This window comes from Cnephaeus nilssonii (genome assembly GCF_951640355.1).
Source record: "Cnephaeus nilssonii genome assembly, chromosome: 2".
Lineage (NCBI taxonomy): Eukaryota > Metazoa > Chordata > Mammalia > Chiroptera > Vespertilionidae > Cnephaeus > Cnephaeus nilssonii.
This window is the reverse complement of record NC_137073.1, coordinates 37,777,282-37,792,166: the sequence shown is the minus strand read 5'-3', so window position 1 is coordinate 37,792,166 and position 14,885 is coordinate 37,777,282. Positions and strand designations below refer to the sequence as shown.

Genomic DNA, 14,885 nt, shown 5'->3' with positions numbered 1-14,885 from the left:
TGGATAGTTTTATTTTACCCTTTCATGTGCTGAATTGCTCCTTATGGTAATTGATAAGATCCATGGTCGGCAAACTGCAGCTCGTGAGCCACATGCGGCTCTTTGGCCCCTTGAGTGTGGCTCTTCCACAAAATACCACGGCCTGGGTGAGTCTATTTTGAAGAAGTGGCATTAGAAGAAGTTTATGTTTAAAAAATTTGGCTCTCAAAAGAAATTTCAATCTTACTGTTGATATTTGGCTCTGTTGACTAATGAGTTTGCCGACCACTGGATCAGATGATCCCTTTTATACACTGAGTGGCCAGATTATTATGATCTCTGAACGCATAATAATCTGGCCACTCAGTACATATATATGTGTGAGTCCCTGTGTATGAATTCGTGCATGTGTGGGATCTGGCCAGGCTGGCCAGGGGAGGGGACATGGTCGGTTGGCTGGCCTGCCTGCTGGTCGAACTCCTGGTTGTGGGGACAATTTGCATATTAGCCTTTTATTATATAGGATATACACTGAGTGGCCAGATTATTATGCATTCAGAGATCATAATAATCTGGCCACTCAGTGTATATTTGAGCTACTATCATTATCAAGAACTGACCTTAAATGTTTTGAGATATATTAAAAGATGATAGTTTGGAAGTTTTGGAATCTTTCTCCCTTAGAGATTTCCCAAAACAGAAAAATGGTTATCTTCTCTTCCTTGAAGCCCATAAATTTATGATTGATGGGAGAAATGAGAAAGCAATAAATTCTTTCTATTTGTTTGAAGCTAAAAAATCTTCAAATTCTTGTCCTGTTAACTGAGTCCAAATGCTATCATATTTTGTTTACCATAGAAAGTTGTTTATAAAAAGTATGCAGCAGGAATTTGATTGTATTGATGCCTAAGGCATTCTTAGAGTAACGAATATAATTATGTGTGTGGTATGGAAACGCTTATAACTTACAGAATAATATAATATTTATATGAAAGGAACACTTCCTATAATCTAATAAAATTTAAGAGTCTGTCCAGTTTATGTTATCCCGTTTTACTCCTATGTTGATAACAAGAGAAAACAACTAGAGTAACTCCTAATTTTTAGCTTCCTGTAATCATGTTCTGTTTTATCCAAAGTAAGGCCTGAGGTCTCTGCTTATCTCTGTAGAGAAACTGAAACATCAGCACCATGCATGCATCTTACCAATACAGATCAATCCTGTTGAGCTGAGTTTGCTGCCAGGAGAACATTCACAATTGAAAGATCCAAGGTTGTTCCTGCAGGCCCCATTGACACATGGGTTGCTTTCACATTCATTTATATCTACAATCCAGAAGGAAAAGATTCTGTTAGAACTGCCATGTGTTTCTGGAAAATATTATTCCAACAAGCCATGCTATGCCAGAATGTCTGGTAAACTTGGCTCTTGTAATTTTAATATGGATCTATGAGGCATAAAGTGAATGGGGGACGAAGACATGCATTTTACAGCGTGGATACACACAGACAGGCCTGGGGACCCAGTAGGACTGCAGAAAGCAGCCTATTTTAAAAGAGTTTAGTATGTGATCTTCACTACTTTACGACAACTTTACATAAACTGGATCAATTTTCCTCCATAATAAGATGTAACTGTCTTGTGGGAAATTTGAAATTTGGTTCCATGGAAAGCAACACATAGTTAGGTGCCATGCGCTGTGTACAATCAAAGGCTGACTGTCATTTATGGCTCCATGAGCTTTTGGAAGAATGTAAAAAGCCTATATTAGAGATAAAACATCACCATGCTGGCTTTAATTCCAAACTCCTGAAAATAAGGGATAAGAAAATAAGGGATAAAACTTCAATGCCAGGTGTAGCTTTCTCCTCCAGTCCTTGCCAACCTTCCTCTCTCTATAGCCTGTTCACATTTATACATGTTTTGTGTGGAGAGTTTTTTAAAGCACATATACGTTTGGTAAAATAAAAAAAAAGAATAAACTTTTAATTGCTTCATATAGACCTTACTATCATCAATTTCATTTGAGTCCTAAGTCAAATTATATACCATAATCTAAACAATTCGTACTGACAGTCAGAAGTAAACAGAATTAGAGTATGCCAATGTTCTCAGGTGGTGAATAATGAAAATGTCAAACCAATAAAGTTAAATATTTTAACATGAGTTAATTAAAAATATATACCAGTTTCAGCTAAAGTACTAGCAACAATATCAAAGACTGACTTTCAGTATAAATTCAACCACTCAATTTAAAGAAGAAATACACAGATTTCTTTTTGTATTTGGTTAATTATCTGAAACAGATCAACATACCTTAAGACATTTTTTTTTAATTGAAAACTAACTAGGGTTTCTGAGTTCACCAGACTACTTAGTATTTTTCTAAACACCTCTTTGAATTAAATATAAAATACTATATTGAGGAAAACATCCAGATAAAATAACTATAACACTGTAATGCTTACTCTTGACCATCTCAAGTCAAATATAAACTAAACTGGTCGTGAAAAGGCAGGGCTCACTGTTGATTTTCAAGTCAATGAACTTAAAATGCAAATTTAAAAATCAATGTGGAAAACAGGTGTGTTCATTCTTTGCTACTTCAAAACTACTAAAGAAGTATCCAGGTAGTCCTTTAATTTTTGAAGTAAAAATTGTTTGAGGAAATATAAATACATCTTTCTTTCAGGTTGTCTGTAGCAAGAATACCTCTTAAAAGAAAAATACAAGAGCAGATTTTGTAAATATAGCACAGATTTGGAATGAAAAAAATCTATTCCAGAGTACTGAAATTCTTTCAGTAAAAACACAGTGTAAAAAGGAATCAGATGGTCAGGAAGCAAATAACTAATCTGAAGACAGTCTATATAGAGCTCACCTATTCATTTCATTTGTAAGAAGCTCCCCAAACAGAAAAATCAATATCATATATTTTCAAAATCCCTATTTTAAATTAAGCAATTATGAACTCCAAAACTATAAACACATGCAATGACAGCTACAGATATCAACTGTTTAATTTTTCCTTAAATACAATGTTTTAATGTTATAAATGTCATGGAACCAGGAATTGAAACAGTTCGCTGTACATTCCTGGAAATAAACTTCAAAGCACATCTGGTTTACATTTAACTAGTTATGTCACTGGAAACACAATCTAAACCACAGTGCTTGCCGTAAAAATTTTAACTTTCACAGGCTCTCAGAGCTCAAACAAAAAAGCAAAATAAATTTTTTGTAACTTCAGTCTGAAATATCAGAGGAACTTTATTATTACTGCTATTATATATTTAAAATAGCCTACTGAAAACGTGAATGACAAGCACAATTAGTGAATACAGCAAATATACACAGAGAAAGTTAGAGTCTATATTAAATCTGCTAATAATTCCCTGTCTCGTCTTTGGAAATTAGTTTAGGAAGAACAGAATGAAGAGAACTGCTTCAGGCAGACAAATTTACTGTGGGAATTCAATGGTGGAAATAAAAAAGAGTCCCAAGGGAAAAAGAGATTTGTGGCCTTCAGGTCTACTTTTTTGGCAAAACATTTAATAAAATGCAAATAACAGTGGAAAGGAAATAAAAAGTTATTTGGTTAGGTTTCTCAGAATAAATCATTTATATTTCCACCAATGTCATAGGTTACAGCCAAAGTATTTCTCTATCATTTCTTTTTTATTTACATAACATGAACTTCTGCCTCATGGATGACAGATATAAAATATATTTCATATTAAAGAAAAGGCTCATATTTATCAGGAACAATTACCCTTTGGACAAAATAAGTGAAGAGAACTGCTCCTAACCCTCAACATAGTCTGATTTGTGCATTAATGTGCCGTAATGTTTATGGAATCATCCAGTGTTATACTATTAAACATCATTTGCTCCTATTCTTCACTTGTTCGTGTAAGTACCAGAGTCCTGCCTTTTCCCCAATTTTTTGTATGTTGGCTCTTTGTATCCTTCAACTCCATCTTACTTGGTAAAATGGAGGGAATATGCTATAAATATCATGGACAATTCAGTATACAAACCAAACTTTGACCAAACTGAATCAAGGCACTATCTATTTAGTTCTCTGTTAAGTGTATCTCTCACAATAGCCCTGAAGGGTACGGCTGCTGCGGTCTCAGTAATCATCAGCTTCCCAGTTACATCAAGAAGCTATCCTAACCTGGTCTTGCTTCCAGAGGTTCTTAACATTTAACAGAAGCTTATCCTCCAACAGACACTAGATAAAAGGATAAAAGACAGTGGGAAGCAAGTGGGAATAAAGAAAGAAATGATTAATAAACTCTTGAAATCCCTTCTCCCACCCACCAAATTCCTACTCATGGAGGAAATACAGCTAGAATAGTTTTTTTTTACGGAGTATGTTTCTCAGAGCAATTTTGAAGAATAATAGATTGGGGGTGGGTGGGAGTGGGTGCTAGAAAATAAAGCATCTGGTTGAATATATTTAGAAGCCTGAGCTAGTTTAAAGTGAGATCTTTTATATCTTACAGAAAGATATTCGAAACTCTCAAATGTGCCCCTGGTCATCTATGGAGAAGATGAACCTTCGGGTACTTTAACTGGGAATGGAATGAGCGCTTTTTTTTTTTAAGGAGCTTCTGCAAAATGGGGTGGGCAGGAGGAGAAAGAGTTATCACAACTAAGATTACAAAAACTGTATTTTACACTGTTTTCTTTCTTTCTTCAGGCTAATTACTGTTTTTCAGTGGTCTCTCCAATTCAACTCAAATTTAGGATTGCACTTGGTAACTGCATTTCATCGACTTCAGCTGAATCATTTGTGTTCTGGCATTTTATTCCAGTCCTAACTTGTTTCTGTTCACAAGAATGCTTTGAAGTTAAACAATAAGATGAAGAGAGAATGTTAACATCTTTTTGCATAATATTACCATTGCAGTTTTCTTGGATTTGGAGTCCTAAGAAACCAATACTTTGATAAGGAAAGAGCTACTCAAAATAATTAAAGATGAAATCTCTTTTTAAAAAATTACTATTCAGAAGTAGCTATTGCATTTGATAGTGTCATGGGACACTTCTGTAAGCTCATATAATGAGACTTAAAAGGAACAATGGCTAGAAGTCATACAACAGATTATTCTGAAATACACAGTACTTTGATCAGGAAACAAAAACATAATTGAATGCACTCATTACTTAGCTGGTATCTCACTAAAAACAAGGCCTTCCCTAAGCATTTAATTCATTCATGTAACTTACACTGCAGAAAAATGTGCTTAAAAGAAAATAAGCTTTTAAACACTGGTTTATGATCTACAAGTCCAAGCAATAACTTTTAAATGATCAAATGAAAAGGACAATTTTTTTTAGACTATAAATTTAATTAAGGTGACCATTTTTATTCAGGTCCCATATTTTCTGGGCCAACCTCTGAGGTATAGCAATCATTTCATAAGTAAAATGCTTCAGAGCTGAATATGCCATTACAATTAGGTTCCCCTAGTCCCGTGATGGGCAACCTTTTAAGCTTGGTGTGTCAAACTTCGCCAAAAAACTGAGCATAACTCGGGTAGTGTGTCACTTTGAGGAAAAAACATTATTTCGCAAATGTTTCATCCTCAGGAGCAGCAAATGTTTCATCCTCGGCATGTGGCCGCCTTAGCGGCCGTGTGTCATAAAAAATGGCTACGCGTGTCAGTGCTGACACGCGTGTCATAGGTTCGCCATCACTGCAGTGTCTAATATTATGCAAAAAGATGTTAACATTCTCTTTTCATTTTATTGTTTAACTTCAAAGTAGTTTTTAAAAAGGGAAAACAAAGTAAACAAACACATATCTGACATTTTATTTCAGCAAGTAAAACAAACTGGCTCCTTTCACTTTTTCTTCACTTTTGTTTTTAGACTTCAAAATGTTCCACATGTTTGTTGTTATTTTATCTGAATGGAACAAAACTGATAGTATTCATAAACTGTGTTAGGTGCACACTATTTCTAAAACTGGAAGATTAGCTGAATGACACTATAAATTCATAAAAAATATTCAAATAATACTTTTTACTATATTACTTTGTCAATATACTTGACAGTTTGCCTAGCTAGGTGCTTACTTACTCACATCTAAGGCAAGGAAGACAGCTCTTACCTTCACATGTCTCCGTTTCAGTCCTGAACACATACCCAGGTGGGCATGTGCAGCTGTAACTTCCAGGTGTGTTCCGGCACAGGCCATTGTCACAGAGCAGTCTGTTTACCAAGCACTCGTCAATGTCTGGAAGCAACCATCAGAAGACAGGAGATACACATGTTGAAACATACAGCCCAGTGACTAGCAATGTTTTCTTTTTCTTTTTTCTCACCCCTCTCCTTGACATAGTCTCTTTGTAGTCACAGCACATTCTTTGATCCCAAACAAAATATATTCAGTTTTATTCAAATGGCAAATTCTTATGCTGGTGGCCACTTTTAAGATGTTTTGAAGTCCCTGGGGGGTATGTTGTAGTTTGGAAAAGATACATTACTGGTTTGTTCTTCATTTGCTTACTGTCCTGTAGTGGTATTATATTATATATTATATATATTTTAAGTACTGATGAAATTGATTAAAAGACGAAACTCATTTGCCTATATATGCCTATGTGTAATAAAAATAACAATTTAAAATTGTAATAAAAAATGCAGTAAGTGGCAGTTAAACAAAAGGTATTTACTAAGCCTTTCCCATTACGTTTTTACCTCAGAAACAATTAACTACTAATGGAAATTAATGATGTATTTATATATTCCTTTAACAGACTAGAATAACCTAGAAGATATTTAAAGCTCAAATTTGATACTGAATTTTATTTTTTGCAAGTATAATTAGTAAAATTTCAATTTGGGATGAAGAGTTCCTTTCACTGAAAGTTACATTTTTAGCCTTGCAAATAACAATTGTTCCTGACCAAACCATATACTGACATTGTAAAAATTTGGAAACCAGAGATTGAAAAAACGTTTCCCAAAATTCTATCACTACTACTAATATTAACTTTTTGTTTTTTATTTGATCTTTTTTCTTTGGATGTTATGTTTTTGTTCCATTCTGAATCTTTATTTTTAAAAATCAGCATTATATTTTAAGCTTTACCATAATTTCCCCCTATGTTTGTTTTATCAAATGCCTGTATCACAGTTTAGTTATCCATTCCTCCATGGTATGGGTTGAATTGTGTCCCTCAAAAAAGCTATGTTGAAGTCTAACCCATAATACCACAGAATGTGACCTTATTTGGAAATAGGACTGTTATAGAGGTGATCCAGTTAAAATGAGGTAATTAGTGTAGGTCGTAATCCAACATGACTGAAAGGTGCCCAGATAAAAAGGGGAAAGAGACAGACACACATAGAGGGAAGATGATGTGAAGACATAGAGGGAAAGGCAGAACATCTGACTAGAGTGACACATCTGCAAGTCAAGAAATGCCAAGGATTTTTTGGCAAATACCAGAAGCTACAGGAGGAGAGGGAGGATTCTCCCCTGGTGCCATTAGAGGGAGCATGGCTCTGTGGACACCTTGACTTTGGACTTAAGGCTTCCAAAACTATAAGACAAATTTATAAACTATAAATTTGTTATTTTAAGCAATCCAAATTTTGGTATTTTGTTATAGCAGCCCTAACAAATGAAAGCTGGAATTTGGCTTCATTTTTATTAATCTAGTTATAATTTTAATCAAAATTATGCATACACCTAATTTAAAGAGTTAAGCAGTGCCATGAATGGTGTTCAGTGTGGAATGCTCACTGATCTGTTTTCAGTAGATGCCTATGTGCCCAACTGTACTTGGAAGGTATGCTGGAAGCAACTTGGCTTTTGGTGAACAAAAAAGCTAGCTGGTTTGCATATTTTGAAGATGTTCAATAATCTTTGGCTAGTGCCTTTCTTTGTAGGTGTCGAAATCTATTATAAGTACTTGATATTTAATATAGTTTTATATAGCCATCTGTATGTATTTCTTCAACTTAAGATCAAATGGACATATTCAATAATAAGAGCCAGTACTATGAATGCGGAAAAATGTATTAAAATTAAAAAATAGAGAGAGAGAGGAAAAGGGGGAGAGAGAGAAAGAAGAGAGAGAGAGAGCGAGAGCGAGAGAGAGAGAGAGAGAGAGAGAGAGAGAGAGAGAGAGAGAGGAACATCGATTGGTTGCCTCCCACATGTATGCCATTTGGGGATCAAACCTACAACCTGGGCATGTGCCCTGACTGGGAATTGAACCCACCACCTTTCAGTGCATGGGATGATGCTCCAACCAACTGCGCCACACCAGCCAGGGTGAAAAATGTATTTCTTTCTAATCATAATAATCAAGATTTGAATGGAAGATTCATCAGTAATTAGATATAAAAATTATTCTGTACAATGATGGATCGAATAACATTCACTTTAGAAAGTGAACTCAAGTTATCTTCAGAAAAATCTAGATTCTTCACCAATTTTTGAATATATGAACTACATACTTGAGTGTTTTCAAACATCTATAATAATAAAAGCATAATATGCTAATTAGACCGGACATCCTTCCAGACGTTCTTCTGGACGAAGCGGGGCCTCAAGGGAAGCCCGGGTCCTGGGTGCCTGCCGGCCGCCAGAGCAAAGCCGGTGCTGTCAGCCAGGGGAAGGAAGGCCTACTCTTGAATGAATTTTGTGCATTGGGCCTCTAGTTCTCTTATAAATTACAAAAAGAAACACCATCTCAGTGAGCATATTTAGATATGCTGTAGCATATAAATTAAAGTCTGTCAACCTGTAAGACTTTATTTTCTTAACTTACAATTATCCATACTGCCCTATTCATTTAGTATGTACCCATTCATTTGAGAAAAGACAAATTTAAATACTAAGCTGTGCCACTAAGAAGTTTGTTAGTGTGTAACAGAATTTGTCTGATTCCAAAATTTTTATATGTGTGTGTACTAAGAAGGAAACAAGGGAAACTGTAAGATTTATAGTTTTAGAAATTTATTTGTATTTTGATTTGTCCTACAATCCATGGGATTAAAACTATGTGAAGGGCTCCTATATAAATACAACAAATAACTTACCAATACAGTTTCTCCCAGACGCATCTGGTTCATAGCCACTGTTGCAATTACAACGGTAACTACCACGTAAGTTTTCACAAATTCCATTGGCACATATATCGGGATCCAAAGCACACTCATTGATATCTGCATCAAATGTTGAAAGTTTAATGCTCATAGACATTTTATCGTTTGTTGATACATTCAGGTCTAATAAAGATCACTCAACATATGAAGTGTTAACTCGGCAAACCCACAATTTGCCTACCTTTCAGGAAGGGAAAAGAAATGAAAATAAGGAGTAAGAATAAATCTGAGAGATACAGGACACTTTCCTGGTAAGTCATAAGGAAAATAAAGGGAACTGGCAGAAATTCAAAGAATTAAACCATGTGATGTGCCTGTATTTATGATAAAATTAATAAAGAAATGTATAGGCGGTTGGCTCAAAATCCAAAGAAAAACTCATCTTGACAGGTATTATAACCATCGAAGCAAAAGACAAAGATTTACTAGGGTGGCCTATGTAATTTCATGGTCCCCAAAGGCATGGAATACTTGTATTTCATTATCATATTTCTATAGTCAACTAAGTAATAGGATACTTAATAAACGTTTTTCAGTTGATGTTGAAATTAATGGAGAGGACAGCTAAAACATGGATGCTTGAGAACACGATGTTTTATAATAAGCCATGAACATGTCTACTTTCTGTCACCCATGTGCACTGGAACTTTGAGGAAGGATGAGCTTGTATGAGCAACCAAGCCATTTTAACAGGTGGTTGGCTCTGATGGGGAGGCCATGTTGAGGCGGAATAAAATATAGAATAGGCATAAAATTAATTTTTGATACCTATGCTCAAATTCTGGTGCTAGCTATTGTTTTCTAGAATTTGGAAGACCATAAACACTCCAGAAATGTCAGCCTTTACATTTTATTTTTGGAAGAAACATGTTGTAAAAGTTTTCTTCTTTACTCTGGTTTATGATACTCATTGCAATAGATTATATTGTCAACGAATCTAAATTTGTCTAAAGTCTTCTCAGACATGAAAGTAGAAGAATATATATGAAGAATAAAATGAAGATTAACAGCACCCTACAGTTTTATTTAAAAGACAAATGAAACTATATGTATATTAACATATAAAATAAACTTAAAATAAATACATATGTATTTAATACTTAAATTTCCATTTTGGAATTCTGTTAAACATATTGTTAAATTTAAAATGAGAAAACTTTAATAAATTTCATTTCTTCAGTTGTATAAAAACATTTTAGTATTCTTAGGTATAAATAGTCCTAACAATTTATTTTTAGGGTAGTATATTGCAAACTTGATCCATATCAAATATGTCTTAAACATGTTTTTAAACCATGTCAGTACCATTATTTAATTTTTAAATAAAAATTAACATGCTATTTATTTTTTAACCTAAAAACTAACTGTAGCCTCTTCATAAGCAATGGTCTCCATAAAATCATGCGTGTAGTTGTTCCTGACATTTTTAAAAATGCATATTTAACAGATATGTCCACTATGAAAAAGGTGCATCTGCATGCCACTTCATAATCTAGCTTATAACCACTGTTCTAAGAGATAATTTATCTTATCATTTTACACGAATAAATTTTTGTAATATTAAATATAATAATATTCATAATGTTATAACAAAATCATAAAGCTATACAATTATATAATTATTATAACATGGAGAATAGAATAGAGTTACCTCTTCCATCCACTGTGATACCTACTCCACTACTACATAGACCATGGAATTCAGCTATATGATAAAAACAAATAGAGAAATTAAATACTCTAAACTATATCTGTTTTATACAAGTTAGTTACAAAATTCCAAAAATATCATTTGAAAGAATTACATGCATTAGTTTTTAAAATGAAAAAAGGACTATTTTTTAGCACATAATTATTACAAGAATTCCAATAATAGTCCTTCTTTCCCTAAATATGCCAAGTTACCCTTCTATCATTTTGTACACCCTCTTGAACAATGGGAAAAATCAATTAATAATCTAATAAACAAAAAGGACATCTTATTTTAATTTTAGAAAGATTGGGCATTTTTAAATCTGGTAATGTACTGTATATATTTCTACTTTGTAAAGTCTTATTTGTGCACATTGCCACTTCTTCTATGAGCATTTCAACTTTCTTTATTAATTAATGTAAATTCCTTATACATTAAGAAAAATATTTTCCAATTTATGTGTTTTAGTCTTTAATGTCTTCTTTGAAAACCCTTTATCATTACAAAATAAACAAAAGTTTATATATTCTATAAAAAAATAATTCTTATAAAGTTTAATGTTGGGAACTAACTTCATATTTTTTTCTGACATTTATCAACAACTAGTGGTCTGGTGCACACAATTTGTGCACGGGTAGGGTCCTCATTGATGTAAATGCTCTGGTTTATCATATCTTATATTCCCATTTATTTCTAGATGAACTCCCATTGTTTTGCTAAGGTGTGAACAATCCACTTAGAATTTTTAATGGAATGACAGCCATTTCTTTTGCTGGAGTGCTTCTTTTCTATCTTCCTCGTGGGAAGTTCTTATTTTTTTCAAGACCAAACTTCACATTATGCCCCTCTCTTTCCCAGCTTCCCCAGGCAACTACTTCTTCCTTTATGCTCTCCCAGTTCTTTATGTCCCTTTAAAAGGGTTAATCTCACTACACTATATTTTCAACTATCTCCAACTTTAAAGAAAAAAAGATTGTGTATATTTTTTAATCCATATTTTGCTTACATATACTCAACACAGGCTTATATATTCAATACAGGTTTAGTATGAATAAACAGTATCAACCTTATCAACCTAAGAGCCTGCAATTACTAATAGACTGTGATCTAAGACCATTCTGTGTTAAGATGAAAATAAATAAATAAAATCAGGTTCTGGTAAAGTTATTACAATCTTGAAAGCAATAAGTAAACTTTGTGCTATTTGTCTTAGATCAAAGACATTGAGACTAATATATCCATGTAAAAAAAATCTACTTTAGCAATCATAATTGGATCAACAAATACATTTATCTATTCACCATGTGTTCTCTTTGTCTAGAGATTTTAGATAAATACAAGCCAAATCTCATTAATTGTCTCTCATACCAACACAGGTTTGGACTTCTTTTCTTCAATTAAAAATAATGACAAAACACGTCAGACTTGAAGTACTCCTTGGCCAAATATCTAATATTACATTTCCAGATTCTTTATCAGGTGTGAAACCAGCCAATGGGACTACCTGAGTTTTTAGCAGGGCATGGCTGGCAGGGCTCTCCAAAACCATAGTCTGGATTGGCACAGCAGCACTCGGACTTGGTCACCGCACCCGGGAAGGGACGGACACACACTCCCTTCTTGATTCCACCATAGCATGTACTGCGCATGTGAGTATCTGAAGGACACAGAGGAACAACGATTTGAGGTAGTGACAAAGAAAAAGAGAGTTCAAAACTGAAGGCTTCTTTTAGCCTAAGACTGGAAGCTTCTAGAGGGCATCTGCCACTTCTTTTTCTTTGTATCTTTAGCATCTAATAGGAAATCAACAAATGTTTGTTGAGTGAGGAAAAGAATGAGTCCACATCAACAACTCATTTTCTCCAGTTTTATGTGCTGCACAAGCAGCCATTATCCCACTTATACTCACAGGCCTTTTGTTGAATTAGGTATATTCCCACAGTTATAAACGAGACTCCAAGCTCTAATCACTGGCTATCTTCTACTCAAAATGACACAATATTATTTCTGTTTAGAAGTTCTCATGAACAACGAAGTGCAGTGAAGTTAAACTACCTTGAGATGACACTGCTTGACCATGAAGTTTTTTACTTCCTTTTCAACTCCCTTTGACTATGTTTTGACCTCAATAAATCCAGTTTTTAAAAATAATAACAACCATGATGTGTCCTTGGCATTGCGCTAATTGAACATTCATGTCAACAACTCCCTAGAATAGTGATCATTACCCACACATCACTGATGAGGAAGGTGAGGTTCAGAGGGATTACATAAGTAGCTCCCAATCCCAGGCGATCCACTGCCTGGACTGGGATTTACTAGTAGGCTCACACTGTGGGACCTTCAAAGTCCTTCCTCTTTGTACTGATTCATGCAACGTCTCAAAGAAGAATATCCTGCTTAGTTTTCTCACTCCAAATTCTCATAAAATATGCTACAATTTTATGAGACAGTATCTGATGAACTGTAAAAAACTCAGATCACCATAAAGCCCAGAAGAGGACAGCTTTTAAGTAGTGTAGATTGACATGTTAATTCCACCAAAGAGACAACCCTTATTATAAATATTTATAATTATTCGCAAGTTGTTAGAAATTATTTTATATGCTTGTTATGCAAAGTGAGTCACCCAGTGATTTCTTATGATCTGGTAGTGTTTCTCATTAAAACAATGAGATTGATGGCTGCACTAAAACAACGCGCTGTGTATACTGTATGCTCAAATGGAAGCGGGCCATGAAATTTACCATGCCAACCCTGTGGAGAGCATCTGTTGCTTTGGCTGTGGCCGAGTCTGACAGTTTGCTCTGAATTATACACAAGTGTAGGACTCAATGCAAAGACAAATTTGCACAAACACTACATAGTTCATGATTCCCAATATGATTTTTGTGCATTCTTTGAATTTTACCAATTATGTCAGAAGGCCTCATTAGAATGGTCAAAGTTATTTCTGTTTTCATGTGAAGAACATAAGCCACACAACTTTTAGAAGTAAACTGATAAAAAGCCGATGGTACTCAGTTGAAGAATGAGACAGGTTACATACTGGTTTTGGTTACAGGTTAACAACACCAACACCAGAAGGTTCATGAAAAGAGAAAGTAGTGTAACTTATGTGAGTGTTTTAGGGACATGAATATGTCTGATCACTGTGGGATCACCTTACTTAAATTAATTAACATTTAATCATCCCTTAAATAAGGATGGAATTTTTATTATGTATGAGAATGTGTTTGTTAAACATTAAGCACAAAGCCTAGGACACACAGGAAATACTCAAAAATTTTGGCAACCATTTCTTTCTTCTTTCTTTAATGAGGACAGTTGGCCTTTTCCTTGTTCATATTACACTCTACAAATGTAACTCAGCCACTGCTTACAGGTGGACAGGGTAAGATGTCAGTGGCACACTCAGAACGTGCCCACAAGAATGCTTTGGCAGGGGATGGGCCTAAATGCTAAGCAATAAAAATTACAACTAAAATACAGAACAACAATCATCCAGAACCGCTGGAAAGCTAGCTGAATGGAAGTCCTACATCTAGAGAAGTAAAGAAGAAAGCACACTGAGACTAGTAGGAGGTACAGAGGTGCGGAAAGGGCTGATCTGGCACCCACTTGTGCCACTTTTTTAATTGGGAGGGAGATCGCCTCTGCGGAGGCCACCCGGAGGAACAAGGGGTCCTAGCCCCCCACCAGACCCCTGCCCAGGATCCCAGAACTGGAAAAAGAAGTCCCTATGTGCAATAAGAACTATGGGTTGTAAAAACCAGTACAGATTTGGGCTTAGTGACGCAGAGGCTGCTGGAGACCCATCTGTTCCTCTAAAAAGGCCAGCACCAGGAACTGAACTTACAAGTTCCTGCCTCCTCTGAGCTCCAACACCAGGGCCAGGCTCTAGGGGACACAGATACATAACAGGAGGAACTGGATTGTCTGGCATTGGGGCGGGAACTCGTGGGTGGAAAACTCCCAGATGGAGGTGCTCGCAGGGATCATTGTTCCTATGCTGGGACCTTCCTGGTATCAGGACTGACTGGCAGCCATTTCTGTTTGTTTGACCTGGTGATTCAC

At 35.1% G+C, this 14,885-nt stretch overlaps 1 protein-coding gene across 1 annotated transcript in view; it reads right to left on the bottom strand.

The window, feature by feature from the left end:
• Window positions 1-14,885, bottom strand: part of FBN2 (fibrillin 2) — a 261,440-nt gene that overhangs the window by 85,335 nt on the left and 161,220 nt on the right. The window contains exons 16-20 of the mRNA XM_079793608.1: window positions 12,313-12,465; window positions 10,767-10,820; window positions 9,050-9,175; window positions 6,105-6,230; window positions 1,186-1,305 (exon numbers count right to left, since the gene is read on the bottom strand). Of these exons, the coding sequence (XP_079649734.1) occupies window positions 1,186-1,305; window positions 6,105-6,230; window positions 9,050-9,175; window positions 10,767-10,820; window positions 12,313-12,465 (579 nt within the window). The remainder of the gene's footprint in view (window positions 1-1,185; window positions 1,306-6,104; window positions 6,231-9,049; window positions 9,176-10,766; window positions 10,821-12,312; window positions 12,466-14,885) is intronic.